Source organism: Chiloscyllium plagiosum, unplaced genomic scaffold (genome assembly GCF_037043375.1).
Source record: "Chiloscyllium plagiosum isolate Xiang-an unplaced genomic scaffold, Cpla_swu_hap1 HiC_scaffold_5, whole genome shotgun sequence".
Taxonomy (NCBI): domain Eukaryota; kingdom Metazoa; phylum Chordata; class Chondrichthyes; order Orectolobiformes; family Hemiscylliidae; genus Chiloscyllium; species Chiloscyllium plagiosum.
In genome coordinates this window covers 90,778,582-90,797,590 of record NW_028270143.1, presented here as the reverse complement: position 1 = coordinate 90,797,590, position 19,009 = coordinate 90,778,582, and the positions used below count along the sequence as shown (strand labels likewise).

General features: G+C 39.0%; 1 protein-coding gene across 6 annotated transcripts in view; it reads right to left on the bottom strand.

Annotated features, from left to right (window-relative positions):
• Positions 1–19,009, bottom strand: part of acbd5a (acyl-CoA binding domain containing 5a) — a 79,908-nt gene that overhangs the window by 4,167 nt on the left and 56,732 nt on the right. For 5 of the 6 annotated variants that reach the window (XM_043690533.2, XM_043690529.2, XM_087987454.1 and 2 more), the window contains 4 exons: positions 7,277–7,510; positions 4,219–4,325; positions 1,536–1,809; positions 155–354 (listed from right to left, as the gene is read on the bottom strand). In XM_043690533.2, the coding sequence (XP_043546468.1) occupies positions 155–354; positions 1,536–1,809; positions 4,219–4,325; positions 7,277–7,510 (815 nt within the window). The remainder of the gene's footprint in view (positions 1–154; positions 355–1,535; positions 1,810–4,218; positions 4,326–7,276; positions 7,511–19,009) is intronic. The other variant, XM_043690530.2, reaches the window with a different exon arrangement.

Sequence of the window (19,009 nt, the reverse complement as noted above, 5' to 3'; positions counted from 1 at the left end):
TAGTGAAGGTCTAAATTTTACTCCCATTACTTAATTCCCACAATACAGCACTGATTACCATTGATCTGTGCAATGGAATCCTGCATTATAGAAACTATAAGCATGAACAGGTAGTGCATATCATAAAATCATTTTCTTTCTTATTAGCTTTTACCTGAGAAGCAGTCACTGCCTCCAACATATGAAGTCGCTCCAACACACTCTGCATGTCTTCCTGGAGTCTAAGTAGTGCTACTGCAATCTGTTCATTCACACTGGCTTTTTGCAGCCTCTCTGAGCCCCTTCGTTCCCCATTACCACCATTACCCAACTGTGAGACCTGAAAACCATCCCCTGATTGCTGCATCCTATTACCTACAAGATAAACAGGGAAACAATTAAAATAACATATATGCTGGCAAAAACACAAGGCAAACATATGAACTATTCAAAGCCACTGGTTACAAATACTTCAGTGCTCTATGAAATTCAATAGCAAAGACATTAAGCATCATGTGGATTAAGCAGATACACAATAGATAACATCAACATTATGGAGAACTATTAGAAGATGAATTGCGATTTGTTATAGTCCTGTTGGCCAGTAGAAACAGAAATAATAATTGTAAAAAAATGAATGGAGGTAGATAAAGAGAAATCTATTAACAGATGTTGAAAAGATGTGGGATTCTCGGTCACAAAAAACAGTTGAAGTACAAAACATAAATCATTTCAAACAGAATTGTAAAAGGGACATGGCAAGGACAAAGTGAGATTACATTACACAACACATTTGGAGTAATACAGTAGTGCACTTTTTAAAAAAAGAATGAATCTTTGGATGCGATTGCTGCTAGCAACACTGCCATTTATTGCTTATTTCTAATTGTGCTTGAGAAGGTGGCAGCTGGCTGCCTTCTTGAAGTGCTGCAGTCATTGAAGTCAAAATGTTTCTATTATCCTTCCTAAGCTTGGAGTTTTAAAGGTTTTATCCCAGAACAATGAAGTACAACTCGGCATCACTACAAATTGACTGGCCTTGACCTTCTAAGTGGTGAAGGTCATTGTTTTGCAGAAGAGATGCACTTGAAACAATTATACTTTCAAAGCCACTGGAAATGCCAAGCCATGTCCAAAGGTTCTATATAAATGAACATTGTTGAGTTAAACTTTTCCTACTGTTTTAGCTGCAACATAGCATGAATGTCATAGTAATCCATATAATGGAAATGCAAAGTGTTCGGAGCAATGTTTAGAAACAAGAGCGCCATATACCCTTGTCAACAGGAACAGAGGTTCTACATATTTTGTTCTTTTTACTTTTGATTTCCCTACAGTACTCACTCATCAACTACAGATTACCAAGGGGCTCCTTTCAGTGGGTCTTCAATCTCCCACAGAAGGAAATTGTGCATGACAAGGTTGAGCACAAATGAAAGGAGAAAGAAAATAAGTTGCAAAATAAACTCCACAAAATTTCTCAAGAAAACTAGTCCTTGGGACATATTTGTAGGGAAAATACCTCAAATAAAGATCTTTTCCAGTCAAAAACATACCTCGTCCCCTCCTGGGTCCATGAAACTCCGTTCTTTTGCTGCTTATCTTCTCTTTGTGAGAGCCACTTCCACCTGGTTTTGCATCTTCACCACCACGAGTAACACCACCTTCTCCCAAATCCTGTACCTTCATTGTTCCAGGATTCCCAAGGTATTTTAGGGAATGTTTCAACTCTGTTCTCGAACTATTTGTGAATAGCTGCCTGTGATCAAATTCTGAGACGATCAGAGAACTATTAAAATTCTCTCTCCCTGAGCTACCAGCTCCTGAAATCTGCAAGAATGAAATAAAATAACATGTTTACAGTACTTAAAACATCAAATGATTACTTGGGCAATAGTCATGTCTGTATATTTAAGTTAATTTACACTGTAACCCAAGAAAAAATGTTTTTAGGTCCCATTCCATTATTAGCACCATGTTATTTACATAAGTGAATAGTTAATCATGGATGACAATTTGAAGTAATTTACAAACATGCAAACAGACATTTACAAAAGAGGTTTCTGCTACGTGATGGTTGAAGACAGGTGTAGCCAGGCAGTAGCAGCCAGGAGAGGAAAAAGACAGTTGTAGTGTTAGTAATACAGGGGATATCTGCCATATCAACAAAACTATTTATATAGCTCTGTTTCTCAAGTTTATGCTTACATGATATCACTATGAATTACCAATCTCAAAATAATCCTCAGAATAATTATCACATGGGAGAAAACCTTCAAAAGGCGTGCAGGTTAGAACCATAAAATCCCCAAGTGTGGGAAAAGATAGTTTTGCCCAAGATGTTTGCACCAACCAACCAAAGAGCATCCCACCCAGACCCACCCTATCCCTGTGATCCTGCAGTTACCATGGCTAGTTCATCTAGCCTGTATATCTCAAGTTACTATGGACAGTTTAGCATGACCAATTCACCTAACCTACACATTTTTGGACTGTGCCGGAACACCCGGTGGAAACACAGAGACATGGCAACAAAGTGCAAACTCCACACAGACAGTCACACAAGGCTGGAATTGAACTCGAGTCTCCAGTGTCACTGTGCCACCCTAGGCTAGGTCTCCATGGGTGTGCAGGCTAGGTGGATAAGCCATAGTAACTGCAGAGTTATGGGAATAAGTTGGGGCGGGGGGAGGGTGGAAAGAGTGCTGTTTGGAGGTTGGTGCAGATTCAAATGGGTTGAAAAGCTTCTATCTGCATTGTAGTGATTCAACAATTCTATGAAGTCAAGGTCTCAAATATCTTGAAGGGCGACACGGTGGCTCAGTGGTCAGCACTGCTGCCTCACAGCACCAGGGTCCCAGGTTTGAGTCCAGCCTCGGGCGACTGTGTGGAGTTTGCACATTCTCCCCGTGTCTGCGTGGGTTTCCTCCAGGTGCTCCAGTTTCCTCCCACAGTCCAAAGATGTGCAGGTCAGGTGAATTGGCCATGCTAAATTGCCCGTAGTGTTAGGTGCATTAATCAGAGGAAAATGAGTCTGGGTGGGTTACTCTTCAGAGGGTCGGTGTGGACTGGTTGGGCCGAAGGGCCTGTTTCCACACTGTAGGGAATCTAATCTAATCTATTTTAAAAAGTAATGCATTTCTATAAAACTATAATTTTGGTATTTCACATTAAACACTAATTGTGAAGGGAAGATTAAAGAGTGCTTTTTTGAATGAAAACCTCTCATGTCATATTGATGTCCGTCAGTTTTTTAAAATGTAGATTTCTCCTGCTCAGAGACAGTTTAGTGCTAGTCAATGAAATACTTTCACTTTGTGCATTCACTGTCACCTCCCATTGCTTTAGTTCAAAAATACCTTTGTCTCAATTCCACAACACTTTACAGCGATAGTCTAATTTTTGATTCACTTTATGAAATCAGTCATCCTTTTATTATAAATACAGCTTTTTATTTCACAAAACGAACAGAAATTGAGCAATTTACAATCATAGATTCCAGGAGCAATACTAAAAAAGAGAAAATACTATAAATTTAATGACAGTTGTGGAATTAAATAACTGTAGCAAAACTTAATTCATATTCTATCAGTGTGGTCAGTTCTTGTACTTACTGCACCATCTAGATTCCCAAAATATTTACTGCAGATACAGGTAGCGAGTGAGAAATTAAAACAGGTATACTGTAAATAGGTGGAGTTTGATGAGTCTTTAAGAAAATCTAGAAGAAATCTGTTCACCCCAAAAAAAGCTGATCTAAAGCAATTAATACATTATCTTCTTTAAAAGTTGTTAGAAAATGTCTGCCTATGAAGACTAAAAGGGCTAATATATGAATATTTGAAATATTTTATAGATCTGCTCCAATTGCAGATTTTATTGAATGGAAAGACATGCCCAAGTGGACAATAGATATTTACCTATGCAATGGAAAATTACCTAGCTCTGATGAAGAGACATCTAGACTCAAAACGTTAGTTTGCGGTCTCTCCATGGATGATGCCTGACCTGCTGTGATTTCCAGCATTCTTTGTTTTTAATACAGATTTTAGCATCTGCACGGATTTGCTCTTCCTTCAGGTAACTACCTATACCTTATTGCTCCAACTATAAAGGGACTGATGGGAACAGCTCAACAATATTTATTATTTCATCTTATCCTCATCAAAATTCAAGAAATTTTATACAATCACATGGCTTTCACTCTTGGTGAGTGCGGTTCTTGACATCAGCACTTACCTCTTCAACTCCCAGCTGTTCCATTGAATCACAATATACTTCACTGTCTGAATCGCTTGTGATGTGCTGAATTCCTGGAAATTCACCAACCTGGTTTTCCACTCCATCTGTAGAAATGGGAGAACAAATAAAATCAACGATAAACAGTTGTAAAGGAAGACGTTAATGCCATAGTGAGAGCAGAGGTTTATCAAAATGAGAGAGAACCTTTACCGAACACTACCAAAGAAAAATGTCTCATACAAGAGTGTTAGAAATTTAAAATTATTAATGCAAACTATTTGGTTAGTTAATTCTCAAAGCAGACATAGCACTAGATCTGTTAAAAATTGCTTGCATTCCTCTTTGAAATTAAAAAAATCATTAATCAGATTGGTGTAACTTGACAACATCAGAAAGAGATTTCACAGTGGTTTTCTTTTCATATGAATTTAAGATTAAGTTCAGGAACATGCAGGGATGGTGCTAATCCCTGCAGATTTTTAATCTCGAGTTAAGGAAGAACAAAAAAGAGGAACCAGAGTACATCAATGGTAAAGGAAAAGGCTACAACTAAGGAAGTTGTGCTGTTTCTCTGTCAAATTGATAATGGCACTTAAGGTGAAAGTTTAGAACAGATAAACACAGATAATGTAGGTACAAATAAAAGTGCGGTAACTTCAGAAGTTCAAAATTTTTTTAAAATTCCAGTTCAATCACCTACATTTTGTTTTTCCGAAGCAAGGAAGTAACTGATGCTAAATAAATCATAATATCTGGTGTGTTAATGGGATGGGGGTTGGGGATGGATAGTGTGTTGGTTTGGCGGTGGTGGATCTTTGCATGAAAGATCTTACGATATTCTTCAGCAAGTGTGGAGATAATGGAAGCTTAGAGGAAAAGTAAAGCTAAAATGTCTAAGGGAAGCGAAAGAGGTGTCTGTTGGTGGTGTAATTATCATCACTGGACTAGTAACCCAGAACCCCAGGTTAATGTTTTGGGGAGATGGATTTGAATCCACCATTGCAAAACCTGGAACAAAAAGTTAAAAAACCCTATCTAGTCCACTAATATCCCTTAAGGAAAGGAATCTGCTCTCCTTACTGCAAATCCAGGCCATTGCAATGTGGTTGACTCTTAACTGGCAATTAGAAATGGAAAATAAACACTGGCCTAGCCAGAAAAGCCCACATGCCACGGAATAATAAAAATAACTAATCACAGAGTACATGAATAATGGTATACTAATGGTATGATGTGATTACATTCCAAGGTGAACCTTTTATTTAAGTGAATTACACAGCAAGTGGATAAACAAGTGGTTTTAACAAAAAAAAAGAGTGAATCGGCATGAACTTCAAAAAATTTACATGCAAAAGATTGACTTTTCGAAATGAGAAGAACAGGATCCATCAGTTGACTATGATTGGACCCCAACAATATTTCTTTTTTTACATATTAGAATACACAAAAACAATTGCTAAATTGTGATTTACTGGGTCAGTGTCACTGTTTAGGAAACAGAAATGTGTGAGATGGAAAATGTATAACTTGTATTTTTTATCAATTTTGGAATTTGAATATCAAAATAGAGGGAGATGGGTGATGTTTACTTCTGTGGAGGTTTTATTTTCATTTTATTTAAGAAAAGGTCAGAGAGTCCTTCCAGAACAGTGCTTAAACCCAGCACTTGTAAATACTCAAGTGACTGTGGACCCCTGTGATTTTAAGGTTTCATGCTATTGGATTTATGAAAGGTAAGGTAAACATTTAAGGTAGCTGGCTTTGTTTTCAGTTCAGAAGATTCTAGCAATAAGGAAGTTTCTAAAATTCAGTTTAGAAAATACCAGAAACAAAAATAGAAATTGCTGGCAAAACCCAGCAGTTCTGGCAATATCTGTGGAGAGGAGGTGGAGTTAGTTTTACCAGCAAATTCTGTTTCTATTTCTGTTTCTGATTCCTAGCATCCACAGTTCTGCTTTTGTTTAGAAAAAAAACCCAAAAGAATTGAGTTCATAAGCAAGCAGAGTTTCTCTACTCGAAGGCATTCAGGAACCAGTAACCTCAGCCGAATGGTTTAGTTTGTTGAACAGCTTGGTTGTAAATCTGCGCATTATTAGAATGAGAACGTTTAGGCTCTCTTATCTGAGAGAAGTTCATGTTAGAAGGCTTGTAAAGAACTAACTGAATTGTCTCCACTGTCCACGATAAAGAAGCTGTAACGAGTTAGTCACGCAGAAATGTCAAGAGTTGAATTAGGATATGGTTTCTCAGGGCTAGAGTCTTTATAAGTGATAGTATTAGGAAACAGATTACAACAGTAATCTTTTTTAAAAAAACCCACAGTAGAATTAAGATTATTTTAATTGTTACTATATACAAATAATTTTGTGTAATAAACATTAGCTCTATTATTAAAGAGAATATGTAACCTTGTGCCAGTATACTTCAATGACTAATCACGTTAATTAACTAAAGAAAAGAAAAAGCAGCATATAATCTATCAAACTGTGTCGCGATCTGGGATCTAGTATCAGCTGGGTCCATCATTCACACATGTTGAGAAATTCAACATAACAATGTTAAACAGGTACATTTTAGCTCTAAGCATATGTGTAGGTTAAGTGAAGAACTGCTGTTAATTTGAACCTTGTTTACCTAGCAGCTATATCGAAGCATGTCGCATTTCTTAAATGATGGAGATAAAAGTTATGGATTTATTTTGGAATTTCACAGAAGTTTTTGGCAAATTTCATAACTGAGATTGTATTGTGCATGGAGAAATAAGGTAACTAGAAAACTAAAGTGATTCTGTGATTCTTCCTTTTTCCAAGGTAGATTACCAATCACATTCGACAATTATTAGTTGTAAGAGCAAAAACATTTTATGCAAACACAAATGGAGATCAAAAACATATTTTCTGTCAATTTCACGATAAACTGGGGTAAATGGCAAACAGTAAGACAAATGAGTGGTTAATGAAATGAAAAAAGGTTGCAGATATAGATATTATTCCATGGAAGCTTTTAAATCAGAGTTTCAGAATGTTCTTGAGACTGTAGTTATTGCAAGTCATACCAATTTTGCTGTTGATATCAGGTGGCTGTATGGTTTGAGCCTTTGCTTTGTTTTCCTCCTCCTGGTCCTCTGCATTCAGTACTGACATAGGGTTTGGTCCATCACTGACAGCACAGGGATTTTCTACCTCACCAATAGTGTCCTGGGAAAGTTGGCATCCTGGTTTCACATCTTCCAATTTCACATCTGCCGGTTTCTGGGTTATGCCGTTCAGTTTCAATATTTCATCTTCTTCTGGAAGAAAACACATGAGAACAGGTCAATACTTATTCAAATTAATGGAAAAAAAAGCATTTCTTTCAACATAAAATACAGTTAAAAGCAGATAACAGCTCCAGATTATGTGCTACTTCCCCACAGCAATAATTCCACAAAAAGCTAAAGCTATGAGGGATTTGCGAGAGCAACAATATCCTGTCTGATGCTGTGTTAAAAAGAAACTACTAGTATAATTCAAATATGGCACAACAAAAGTTTTGTGATAAAAGAAAAACTAGCAAACTTGAAAGTTTGAAAGTTAAAAATTTATTGCTTTTCTGTCAGCTTTGTAGTAACTGAATAAACACCAGATTGAAATGAACAAAGCAATCACGGACATGAACAGTAAATTTTACTGGGCTTTAAGGGAAATCAAAGACATGGGGATCGAGCAGAAAAGTAGGAGTTAAGACAGTTGAAATCAAAGACAAACCAATATTTCAAATGTGATCTAATGTGGTCAACTCATTCAAATAGATTCTGGGTCCCAAAAAACAAAAATCGCTGCAACCTGCAAGGCCAGGTGCTGCGAAGTGTGATGAGAATGGGCAGCTGGTTTATTCAGCCAACGCAGAAATGATAGATAAATCACTTTGCTGTGCTTAATTTTTCTACAGTTTGACATTTTCCATCCGATGATCTTATTGACTGGCAGAGTGGGGGGCATTATATCAGGTCCAGTGGAGTTCAGGAGGTAATTGGGTGGAAGTGGTCCAAATTAGGGGTAGCTTGATCTGAAGTGAGGGGTGGGGTCGATATAGAGTAGGGGCGGTGGTCAGTGGTAGGGTTGAGATGTCAAGCAGGGGTAGGAAAAGGTACAGGATAAGTTAAGGATGGGTAGCTTGGTAGGTTCTGGCAGCAGGTGAAGTAGCTCCAAGGACGGGTCATTGTTAGGTCTGGTGGCAGGGCAGGGATGTTCAGTCCTAAGGGGTGTTCATGGTTCCTGGGCATAGAGGGGAAGGGTGTGTTGGGTCCGGAATGTCAGTGTTTGGTTGCAGAGGCATAGTGTTCTGGGTTGAGAGAGGGTGTAGAGTTGGCTTCTTGGGAACATATAGTTGGGAACGTGGGAGATAAGTTGACATAGCAGTTTAATAGTTACTCCGAAGTTAGACTTGATATTTTTAAGAGTTTAACCTTTTATAACTAAATGTTTATTTAACTCCAGCAGAATATTCAGACTTAAATGCATGCTCTCAGAGTTCCAACCAGAAAAAAAAAATCCAGATATTTAATTTCCCAAATAATTCTTTTGAAGCCTGCTATGGAGATGTCACAGGGTTACTATGCAGAACTTTAATCCACTCTTCAGAAACAAAGTGACCATCTGAAAATCTAGGTCATGATGTTTCAATAAATCCATTTCTACATCTTCAGAGAAGTAACTAAATTTCCTTAAGAGGGAGCAGTCATAACATTATAAAATGCACTATTGGAAAAGGCCTCTCATTTAAATCATAATATTTGAAGTAAAGTTTGGAACTGCTACATAAGTACTGTGCAGACTTATGTTATGCACTGTGCAAATGTTATGACAATTGTATAAATGTACCTTGAGGCTTTTCCTACCTGGTTGAACTTTTGCAGTCTCAAAGTTCAAAGAACTTTTACACATCCATCACACTGAAGATGCTTCAGCCTAATCTATATCCAATAACCTGTGCTGAAAACTCTGTTCACATTGTGACGGTTGTGACAAATTTCACAATAGTTCCTGAGACAATCCACATGTTAAACCAAATCAATTACATTCTAAATCAAACACTCCACAACATTCCAGAAAAATAATCAATCTGTAATGGATTGTCACCCAAAACTAAATCAATTCTTTGGTTGGACATGCCCTAATTGTGTACCAAGTCTTGATGAAAATTCATTCATTAGCTTTTCAAATTTATTTAATACCAACTGTTAGACAAATATCTATATTCAAAGACTAACAAGAAAAATTGATATATTTGAACTAATTGGACAGTCGGAGCATTGAAAAAGGTGATATCTTGGAAATTAAGCCAACAATTTAACATGTGCAGCAGTTTACTTGTTGCTCACGGGAAATCAAGTTATTCTGAAGAAAGAGCTAAGCAAAGCTTTCAAGGAGATAAAAGATGGGGCTTATTGCCTCAAATTACTGGGATTGATGGAGTTTATTGCTTAGCAACACTTTCTGCACTGGAACTTTGTTCCCAGGAGTCAGAGTAATGAAGGCATCCCAGAAACCACAAACTTCTCTCTCGAAATACTGTTTGCCTGTAGCAGTCTCTGGAAATCTGATGGAGCGTCCAAATATCAGTATTTCTATCTACCTGGTAAAACCCAAGAGCTGGACTGGGCTCAATCGCCAAAGATTTGAAGCCAAGTTATTTACAATCAGACTGGATACCCACCATCAATTTACAGGTGTCAGCCTGTAGAGATAATTCATCCCATTTAATCCTTTATTTCCAGACCCATGGTTCACAGGGGTTGTTTTTATTTTAGAAAGTTCATAATATTTGCAGGGGATGTGGCTTTTTGTGTTGCATGTGTGTATGTATCGTGTGTGTCATGCATGTGTTGTCTTTGTAGTGATTAACCATATATAGTCTAATAGTTAGTCTTTTTTTTAAGTTTCTGGATGATAGCTTAGGTGTTAACCAGTTGCTTTAAGAGTGTTTTGTACATAAATGAAACCTAGTGGGCATTTCTTTCATTTTAGACAGTTACATGAGATGCACTTATCCATTTTGTTAATTGAATTAACATAGTTACATCAATGGTGTTATTGGTGAATCGTGGTGCTTCATTATCAGCACATTCTGCATTTCACAGTCACAACAAGACGAACAACCCAATGGAGTAAAACACATTATCTCCATTCATCTTCATTGCTGGGTGGTAAAAATCCAAAAAAAACATACCCAGAACAAATTCTGGTAAAACATAAAATCAAGATAAAACTAACAGTTGCTTCACCAAGAACACTATCATGTCTTCAATCATAATAACAAACACTTGAATGATTCCAAAATTCTTCCTTGGCTATTTCCCTAAAAGTATATTACAGGTATTTGTAATTCTTTTCATGAAGCAGCATTTCCTTACACAGGTTGTCGCTTGGTCCTAACATTATTATTTAACTTTCCATGTTGCAAAGAATCTTCAATTATATTTCTTGTCCTCATTCCTCTCATATCTCAGGAGCCAAATAGTTTTCGAGCCATTTCTCTACTCAACCAAGCCCTCCAAAATTCATGTTTTGGCTAGTCTCTGGTCCATTTCGAGAGCTCGGATATCCCCTTGTATCCTTGTGACTGTCAGTGAGCACACTATTGAAGGTTCAGCCTGGCTAGACCACTGTACAACTTCAGAAAAATGGCCTCAGTTGGCTGTTTTGGCAAACAGCTCAGCACTGTCCCCATGACTTGTCCGAACTTGTCCGACCTGCCTAGCTCCTTTTCCACCTATCCACTCCACCCTCTCCTCCCTGACCTATCACCTTCATCTCCTCCCCCACTCACCCATTGTACTCTATGCTACTCTCTCCCCACCCCCACCCTCCCCTAGCTTATCTCTCCATGCTTCAGGCTCACTGCCTTTATTCCTGATGAAGGGCTTTCGCCCGAAACATCGATTTCGCTGCTCATTGGATGCTGCCTGAACTGCTGTGCTCTTCCAGCACCACTGATCCACAATCTTACTACTTGCCAACTCCGTAATAACTTAATTTATATAGGCCATATCAAACCACTCAGCCTTTTTCTGATTTAACTTAATTCAATTATATTATCTAACCTTTTCCAATTCCAAAGTACAGTACTGTGTAATTACCTATACTGAGTTATATCTACCATTGCATGTATTACCAAGGGTTTTTTGTAACTCTTTGACAGTCTCATCAGATGTACTGAAGTTAACAACCAGCTATAAATCTGACCAAATCAGATCAATCAAGAGCATTAAATCAGAAAAACAAGGATCCGGAGGTCAACTTACATAGAAAGCACCAGCCCAACATAGTTTTCCAACTGCTTCCCTCTTCTTCAGCCATTTTGTATTCGATTTGAGGTCTATTTAAGATATCCACTGACATAATATTGCTATTCAAGCTTATATATGCATAATGCAGTTATTTCAAGTGAAAGATCTTTATCACGAACAGCCTGACGTACTAACAATGAAGATAGAATAAAAATAGTATCAAATGTTATTAGTTTAAAAATTTAAATCAAATACAACATAAACAGAATATGTTGAAAACTCTGGAGTAAATATACAGACTTTCCATTTGTTTTGGTGAATTGACCTTGGATTTATAACTTTCAAATGTTTTAAACAGATGAACAAATTGTATGTTTATGTCACAAATTAATAGTACAGAAGCTTGCAAAACTGTGCATCAATAATCTTTCAGACTATTATAGTGAAATTAATTTACTGTCTAATATTAACCAGTCAGGATACATTTCAATATTTTTAAAGCAATTAGGTCAAAAGCTCAAACCACAAAGCGTGAAAACAGTCTACCATCTGCCAATCACTGAACAATTTTTCTGACAACTGTGCTTGCATTTCTGAGGAGTATCTCCTGCACATATGGATACGAATATCTCAAATGGGTCAATACGTATGCAAAAAGATTTGTGGTAGTATTCAGAAACGAAGTCCTTGAACTTTGTTTTATTTTGAGGGACAGTGGAACAACATGGTTTTTGTTTCATATTTTTGGTGTACAATGCAACATCAAATAATGTTAAATTTAATTATTATTGGTAATTATATTTTCTTGATGTTTAAGTCATTCTACCACTGTTCTTAGATTACCAACATCTCAAATCAGCTTGAATATCAAACTCCATAGTTAGTTGAAATGAGAAATATATGCATTATGAATTTTCTTTAGAGGAATGCTAGCAAAACAATAGATACTACCAACAGTAGTCAGCTATCCTGCCGTTTAAGCCAACAACACTGTGTTAAATAATATATTAGCATGGGTATTGTCAAATTTCCAGATATAATGGACCGAGCTAACAATTGTTTTGGATTATGTAAATTCACCTCTGCTTAATCCTCGACCTCACCAGAGTTCGATAGATTCGAGGTCGGTTCCTGAGGATTGGAGGGTGGCTAATGTTATACCACTTTTTAAGAAAGGTGGGAGAGAGAAAGCAGGAAATTATAGACCAGTTAGTCTGACCTCAGTGGTGGGAAAGATGCTGGAGTCTATTATAAAGGATGAAATTACTGCACATCTGGAAAGTAGTAACAGGATAGGACAGAGTCAGCATGGATTTATGAAGGGGAAATCATGCTTGACTAATCTTCTGGAATTTTTTGAGGATGTAACTCTGAAGATGGACGAGGGAGATCCAGTGGATGTAGTGTACCTGGGCTTTCAGAAAGCTTTGATAAAGTCCCACACAGGAGGTTATTGAGTAAAATTAGGGCGCATGGTATTGGGGGCAAAGTACTAGATTGGATTGAAAATTGGTTGGCTGATAGGAAACAAAGGGCAGTGATAAAGGGCTCCATTTCGGAATGGCAGGCAGTGACCAGTGGGGTACCGCAGCTTTTTACAATATATGTTAATGATATAGAAGATGGTATCAGCAATAACATTAGCAAATTTGCTGATGATACAAAGCTGGGTGGCAGGGTGAAATGTGATGAGGATGTTAGGAGATTACAGGGTGACCTGGACAAGTCAGGTGAGTGGGCAGATGCATGGCAGATGCAGTTTGATGTGGATAAATGTATGGTTATCCACTTTGGTGGCAAGAACAGGAAGGCAGATTACTACCTCAATGGAATCAATTTAGGTAAAGCGGCAGTACAGAGCGATCTGGGTGTTCTTGTACACCAGTCAATGAAGGCAAGCATGCAGGTACAGCAGGTAGTGAAGAAGTCTAATAGCATGCTGGTCTTCATAACAAGAGGAATTGAGTATAGAAGCAAAGAGGTTCTTCTGCAGCTGTACAGGGTCCTGGTGAGACCACACCTGGAGTACTGTGTGCAGTTCTGGTCTCCAAATTTGAGGAAATACATTCTGGCTATTGAGGGAGTGCAGCGTAGGTTCACGAGGTCAATTCCTGGAATGGTGGGATTACCTTATACTGAAAGACTGAAGCGACTGGGCTTGTATACCCTTGAGTTTAGAAGACCGAGAGGGGATCTGATTGAGACATATAAGATTATTAAAGGATTGGACACTCTGGCAGCAGGAAACATGTTTCTGCTGATGGGTGAGTGCCGAACCAGAGGACACAGCTTAAAAATACGGGGTAGACCATTTAGGACAGAGATGAGGAGAAACTTCTTCACCCAGAGAGTGGTGTCTGTGTGGAATGCTCTGCCCCAGAGGGCAGTGGAGGCCCAGTCTCTGGATTCATTTAAGAAAGAGTTGGATAGAGCTCTCAAAGATAGTGGAATCAAGGGTTATGGAGATAAGGCAGGAAGAGGATACTGATTAGGAATGATCAGCCATGATCATATTGAATGGCGGTGCAGGCTCGAAGGGCTGAATGGCCTACTCCTGCACCTATCGTCTATTGTAATGAAAAGTCACTCTCAGCAAGTCCATATTATCTGACAATATGGCACAAGAAAGAACAGCAGTTACATAGTGTCCAGTTCAAACACTATTTGTAGAGTGGATAACTAATTGTACAACAGTTAGAAGATGCAAGATGTAATCAGAGAATAATATCAGAGTACGGTTAATATTCAGTTAGTTTTGGGTGAGAGGATGGCTGGAACAGTCACAACTTGACACAACCGCAATCAGTTGACGCATTGCCATAAACAGCTTGGTATTAAGATGATGGTACTAGAATTGAACCAAATTAAAAGTATAAAATTTGAATCCCTCAAAAATTTGATTCCCTCTCCTTTGACTAAAGGTTTGGTCTGAAAGACATCTACTTTTACACAGATACATTTTTTAATTGCAGAAATATACTTTATTTATAGAAAGAAATATTTGGTACATGCGCAGTTAATGGGGCCGTTCAGATCTATACTCTCTTTGCTTAGAGAACAAATTAAGTCTTTGATGTTCACCATTCTCTGTATTTACAGTCAACATCTTGGCATTTAGCTGAGGCGTCAGCGGGGCCCAGTTGCTGAACAGACCCCCGTTATTCTTCGGCAGAAGGACCTTACATGGTGGTCTTTCCTCACCGTGCCTTGGTGGCAGCTGCCCCAAGCTTTAGCACATCCCTCAGCACGTAGTCTGGACCTTGGAATGTGCCAGTCTGCATCACCCTGTTGGGGTCAATTCTTTCAAATGGAAGACCAGCAAGTTTCAGGCAGACCAAAGAGCATCTGTCACCGAGTTGATGGTCCTTCAGGCACGGTCGATGTTTATCTTGGTGTGCATCCGGGAACAGAACGTACAGCATGGCACCCCGCATCATGGAGCTATTCGGGACAAACCTCGGCATACAGCACTGCATTCCACTCCAGACATTTTGTGCATAGGCACATTCCAGAAGGAGCTGTGTGACAGTCTCATCCCGTCCACAGCCACTTTGAGGGCAGTGTTCAGTGGTGCAGGAGGGTCCAGGCATGCATAAAGGGGGCTACAGGCAGAGCCCTTCTCACCACCGGCCAAGAGATATCCTGGTGCTTGTTTTAAAGTTCTGGCAATGAGGCATTCTGCCAAATGGAACCGCTCGACGGGATCCGCCCTCTCCTTATCCAGAAGTGTCTTAAGGACACTATGTGCTGACCACTTCTTTATGGATTGTGGTCAAAGGTATTTTCCTTCACAAATTTCTCCAAGAAGGACAGGTGATATAGAACAGACCAACTACTTGAAGCGTCCCACAGCAGTGAGGCCTATCTTTTGCAACACCGGGGAAAGGTAGGACCTCTGTGCGTAGTGACACTTGGTGTATGTGTACCGAGGATCCACACACCGCTTGATGCAGCCACACACAAAAGTGGCCATCAGGGTGAGGGTAGCGTTGGCTATGCTTTTTCCCTCTTTGTCCAGGTCTTTGTGCATGCTGTCTCTTCAGACACTGTCTATCTTTGATCTCCACGTGAAGTTAAAGATGGCTTGGATGACTGTGGCGGCACAGATTCAGGGAATATGTCAGACCTGCGCCACGTATAACAACAGAGCACCTCACACCTGATGACCAGGCATTTTCCCCACCATGGAGAGAGACTGGTGCTCCCATATGCCCAATTTCTGCATCACCTTAGTGACATACTCCTCCTAAATACCCAGCACCTTCAAGTGATCTGTCCTGATGGTGAAGGGGGTAAAGGATTGGTCAGCCCAGTTTCCAAAGAGTATGGTCTAGTTCTTGCTTCGATTTACCTTAGTCCCCGATGCGCATTTATACTGATGCAGATACAAGAGTCTGTGTACTGACAGTGGATCCGAGCAGAAAAGGGTGACATCATAAATGTACAGGGAAGCCTTAACTTATAGGTGCCTGCTGCCAGGATTAGTCACCCCTCTCAGGCTCACATCCTTTCTGATGGACTTGGCAAATGATTCTATACAGCACACAAATAAAGCAGGAAAGAGTGGAAAGCCCTGCCTGACTACAGATCTGATTGGAAAGTTTTCTGATTCCCACCTGTTGATTGAAACTGCACTCCCTATGTTGGTGTAGAGAAGTTGAATCGAATTGCAGTTTCACTCCTGAAAACCTATTAAAGTATTATTACTGAAGAGTTATTACCAGTAAAATAAACATTACTGTGATTGTACTATGCTTTTTAGAGGTGTATTTTGTCCTGTTTTTTGTTGGAAGATAGGTTTTAAGCAAAAGGTGACTAGCTGTTTCCTCCAAGCCAGTAAAGTAAACAGCATGTGGAGCCTTTGGTAATTTATTTTATAAAGTTGGTACATTGAAGCTGCATGAATGGGTGGAGGCATACTCCCACAGAACAGGGTTTAGTTTAGCTTTCATACTAGAAAAAGCAAAGACAATGTGGTCGAGGATAATACTGAGATACAGGCTACGAGACTAGATGGGATTGAGGTGCATAAGGAGGAGGTGTTAGCAATTCTGGAGAGTGTGAAAATAAATAAATCCCCTGGGTGGAATGGGATTTATCCTAAGATTTTCTGGGAAGCCAGGGAGGAGATTACAGAGCTTTTGGCTTTGATCTTTATGTTGTCATTATCTCCAGGAATAGTGGCAAAAGACTGGAGGATAGCAAATGTTATTTCCTTGTTCAAGAAGGGGAATAGAGACAACCCTGGAAATTATAGACCTGTGAGCCTTACTTCAGTGTGGGTAAAGTGTTGGAAAGGGTTATAAGAGATAGGATTTATAATCATCTAGAAGGGAATAAGTTGATTAGGGATAGTTAATACGGTTTTGTGAAGGGTAGTTCATGCCTCTCAAAACCTTATTGAATTCTTTGAGAAGGTGACCAAACAGGTGGATGAAGGAAACGTGGTGTATATAAATTTCAGTAAGGTGTTTGATAAGGTTCCCCACGTAGGCTATTGCACAAAATACAGAGGGTGATTTAGCGGTTTGGATCAGAAAATGGATAGCTGAAAGAAGACAGAGAGTTGTGGTTGATAGGAAATATTCATCCTGGAGTTCGGTTACTAGTAGGGTAGTAACTGTTTTGGGTCCACTGTTGTTTGTCATTTTTATAAGTGACCTGGAGAAGGGCATAGAAGGATGGGTAATTAAATTTGTGGATGATACTAAGGTTCGTAGAGTTGTGGATAGTGACAAAGGATGTTAGAGGTTACAGAGGGACATAGATAAGCTGCAGAGCTGGGCTAAGAGGTGGCAAGTGGAGTTTAATGCAGAAAGTGTAAGGGGATTCACTTTGGAAGGAGTAATAGCAATGCAGAGTACTGGGCTAATGGTAAGAATCTTGGTAGTGTGGATGAGCAGAGAGATCTCGGTTTCCAAGTACATAGATCCTTGAAAGTTGCCACCCAGGTTGATAGGGTTGTTAAGGCAGCATACAGTGTGTTAGTTTTTATTGGTAGAGGGATTGAGTTTCAGAACCATGAGATCATGCTGCAACTGTACAAACCTCTGGTGCGGCCACATTTGGAGTATTGCGTACAGTTCTGGTCCCCTCATTATAGGAACAATGTGAAAGCTTTCAGAGGAGATTTACTAGGATGTTGCCTGGTATGGAGGGAAGGTCTTACGAGGAAAGGCTGAGGCTGTTTTCGTTAGAGAGAAGAAGGTTGAGAGGCAACTTAATTGAGACATATCAGAAAATCAGTGGGTTAGATAGGGTGGACAGTGAGAGCCTTTTTCCTCAGATGGTGATGGCTAGCAGGAGGGGACATAGCTTTAAAATTGAGGGGTGATAGATATAGGACAGATGTCAGGAAGTAGTTACTTTACTCAGACAACAGTAGGTGCGTGGAACAGACTGCCTGCAACAGCAGTAGACTCGCCAACTTTAAGGGCACTTAAATGATCATTGGATAGGCATATGGCTGAGAATGGAATAGTGTAGGTTATATGGGCTTCAGATTGGTTCCACAGGTAGGTGCAACATTGAGGGCCGAAGGGCCCGTACTGTGCTGTAATATTCTATGTTCTAGAGGTTTTTGAGGGTGATTGTGGAAGCTGCTACATCTTTCTCTCTGTTACAGTTAAAAGCTGCAGTTTTCTTTCTGCTGCCAGAATTGCACATGAAGCAATTTGTTTTACTGAATTTGCCTTTGCCAACTGTGTGTTTATGGGATGTTATGTTGGAACAGTTTAGTACTTCAATAATCTTTTATTTTGTGAATTTTTCCAATTAAGTTATTCCAATTTTTTTTTGCTTATATTTTAACTGGGGGTAAGAATAAAGTGTGTTTTGCTTAAAGCTAAGTAGTGTGACCAATCGAATTACATCTGGAACATAGCATCTTACACTTGCCTTTGAAGAAGATGAAAGTTAGGTTCTAAGCTATCTCCTTGATATGTCTGCAGGGAGTTTGGTCTGGTCCATAACACTGCCAATAAAGAGAGAGTTCTGTTCTTTTGAAAAAAATTATTACAGGAATAAAGTAAAAAGTCAGGCAAACAATGGCAATCGTTCCTCATAAAAGAGAACATTAGTCATTTCATCTTGGGCATGGTAAACACACAAGTTGTTAGGAAAATCATCATCACTTGCATGTGGGTCATGTGGCCATAGGGAGAGATAACAAAAAGTTAAAAACTAATGGTGGGTGAAGAAGTATAACTTCCCTTATACCGACCACACATTTTGTTTCTTTCTGCATATCCTGATAGACGCTTGCTAACTTAGCACAATTTTAACATCACATTACAAGGCAAAATTAAGCCTCACTCATAGTTTATCATCTCAAACTAGAAATGTCTACAACTTTGAGAAACAGCTTCATAAAATTATAGCATTTTAAATACAAGCACTGCACATCAAATTTTCTTCTGCACAAATGCTAATTTTCTTTTACAGATCATAAAACATTCTGTCTTTAAAAAAATTGATGGCAGGAAACAGATGTCTCTGTGACAAAGTGATATAATGCAT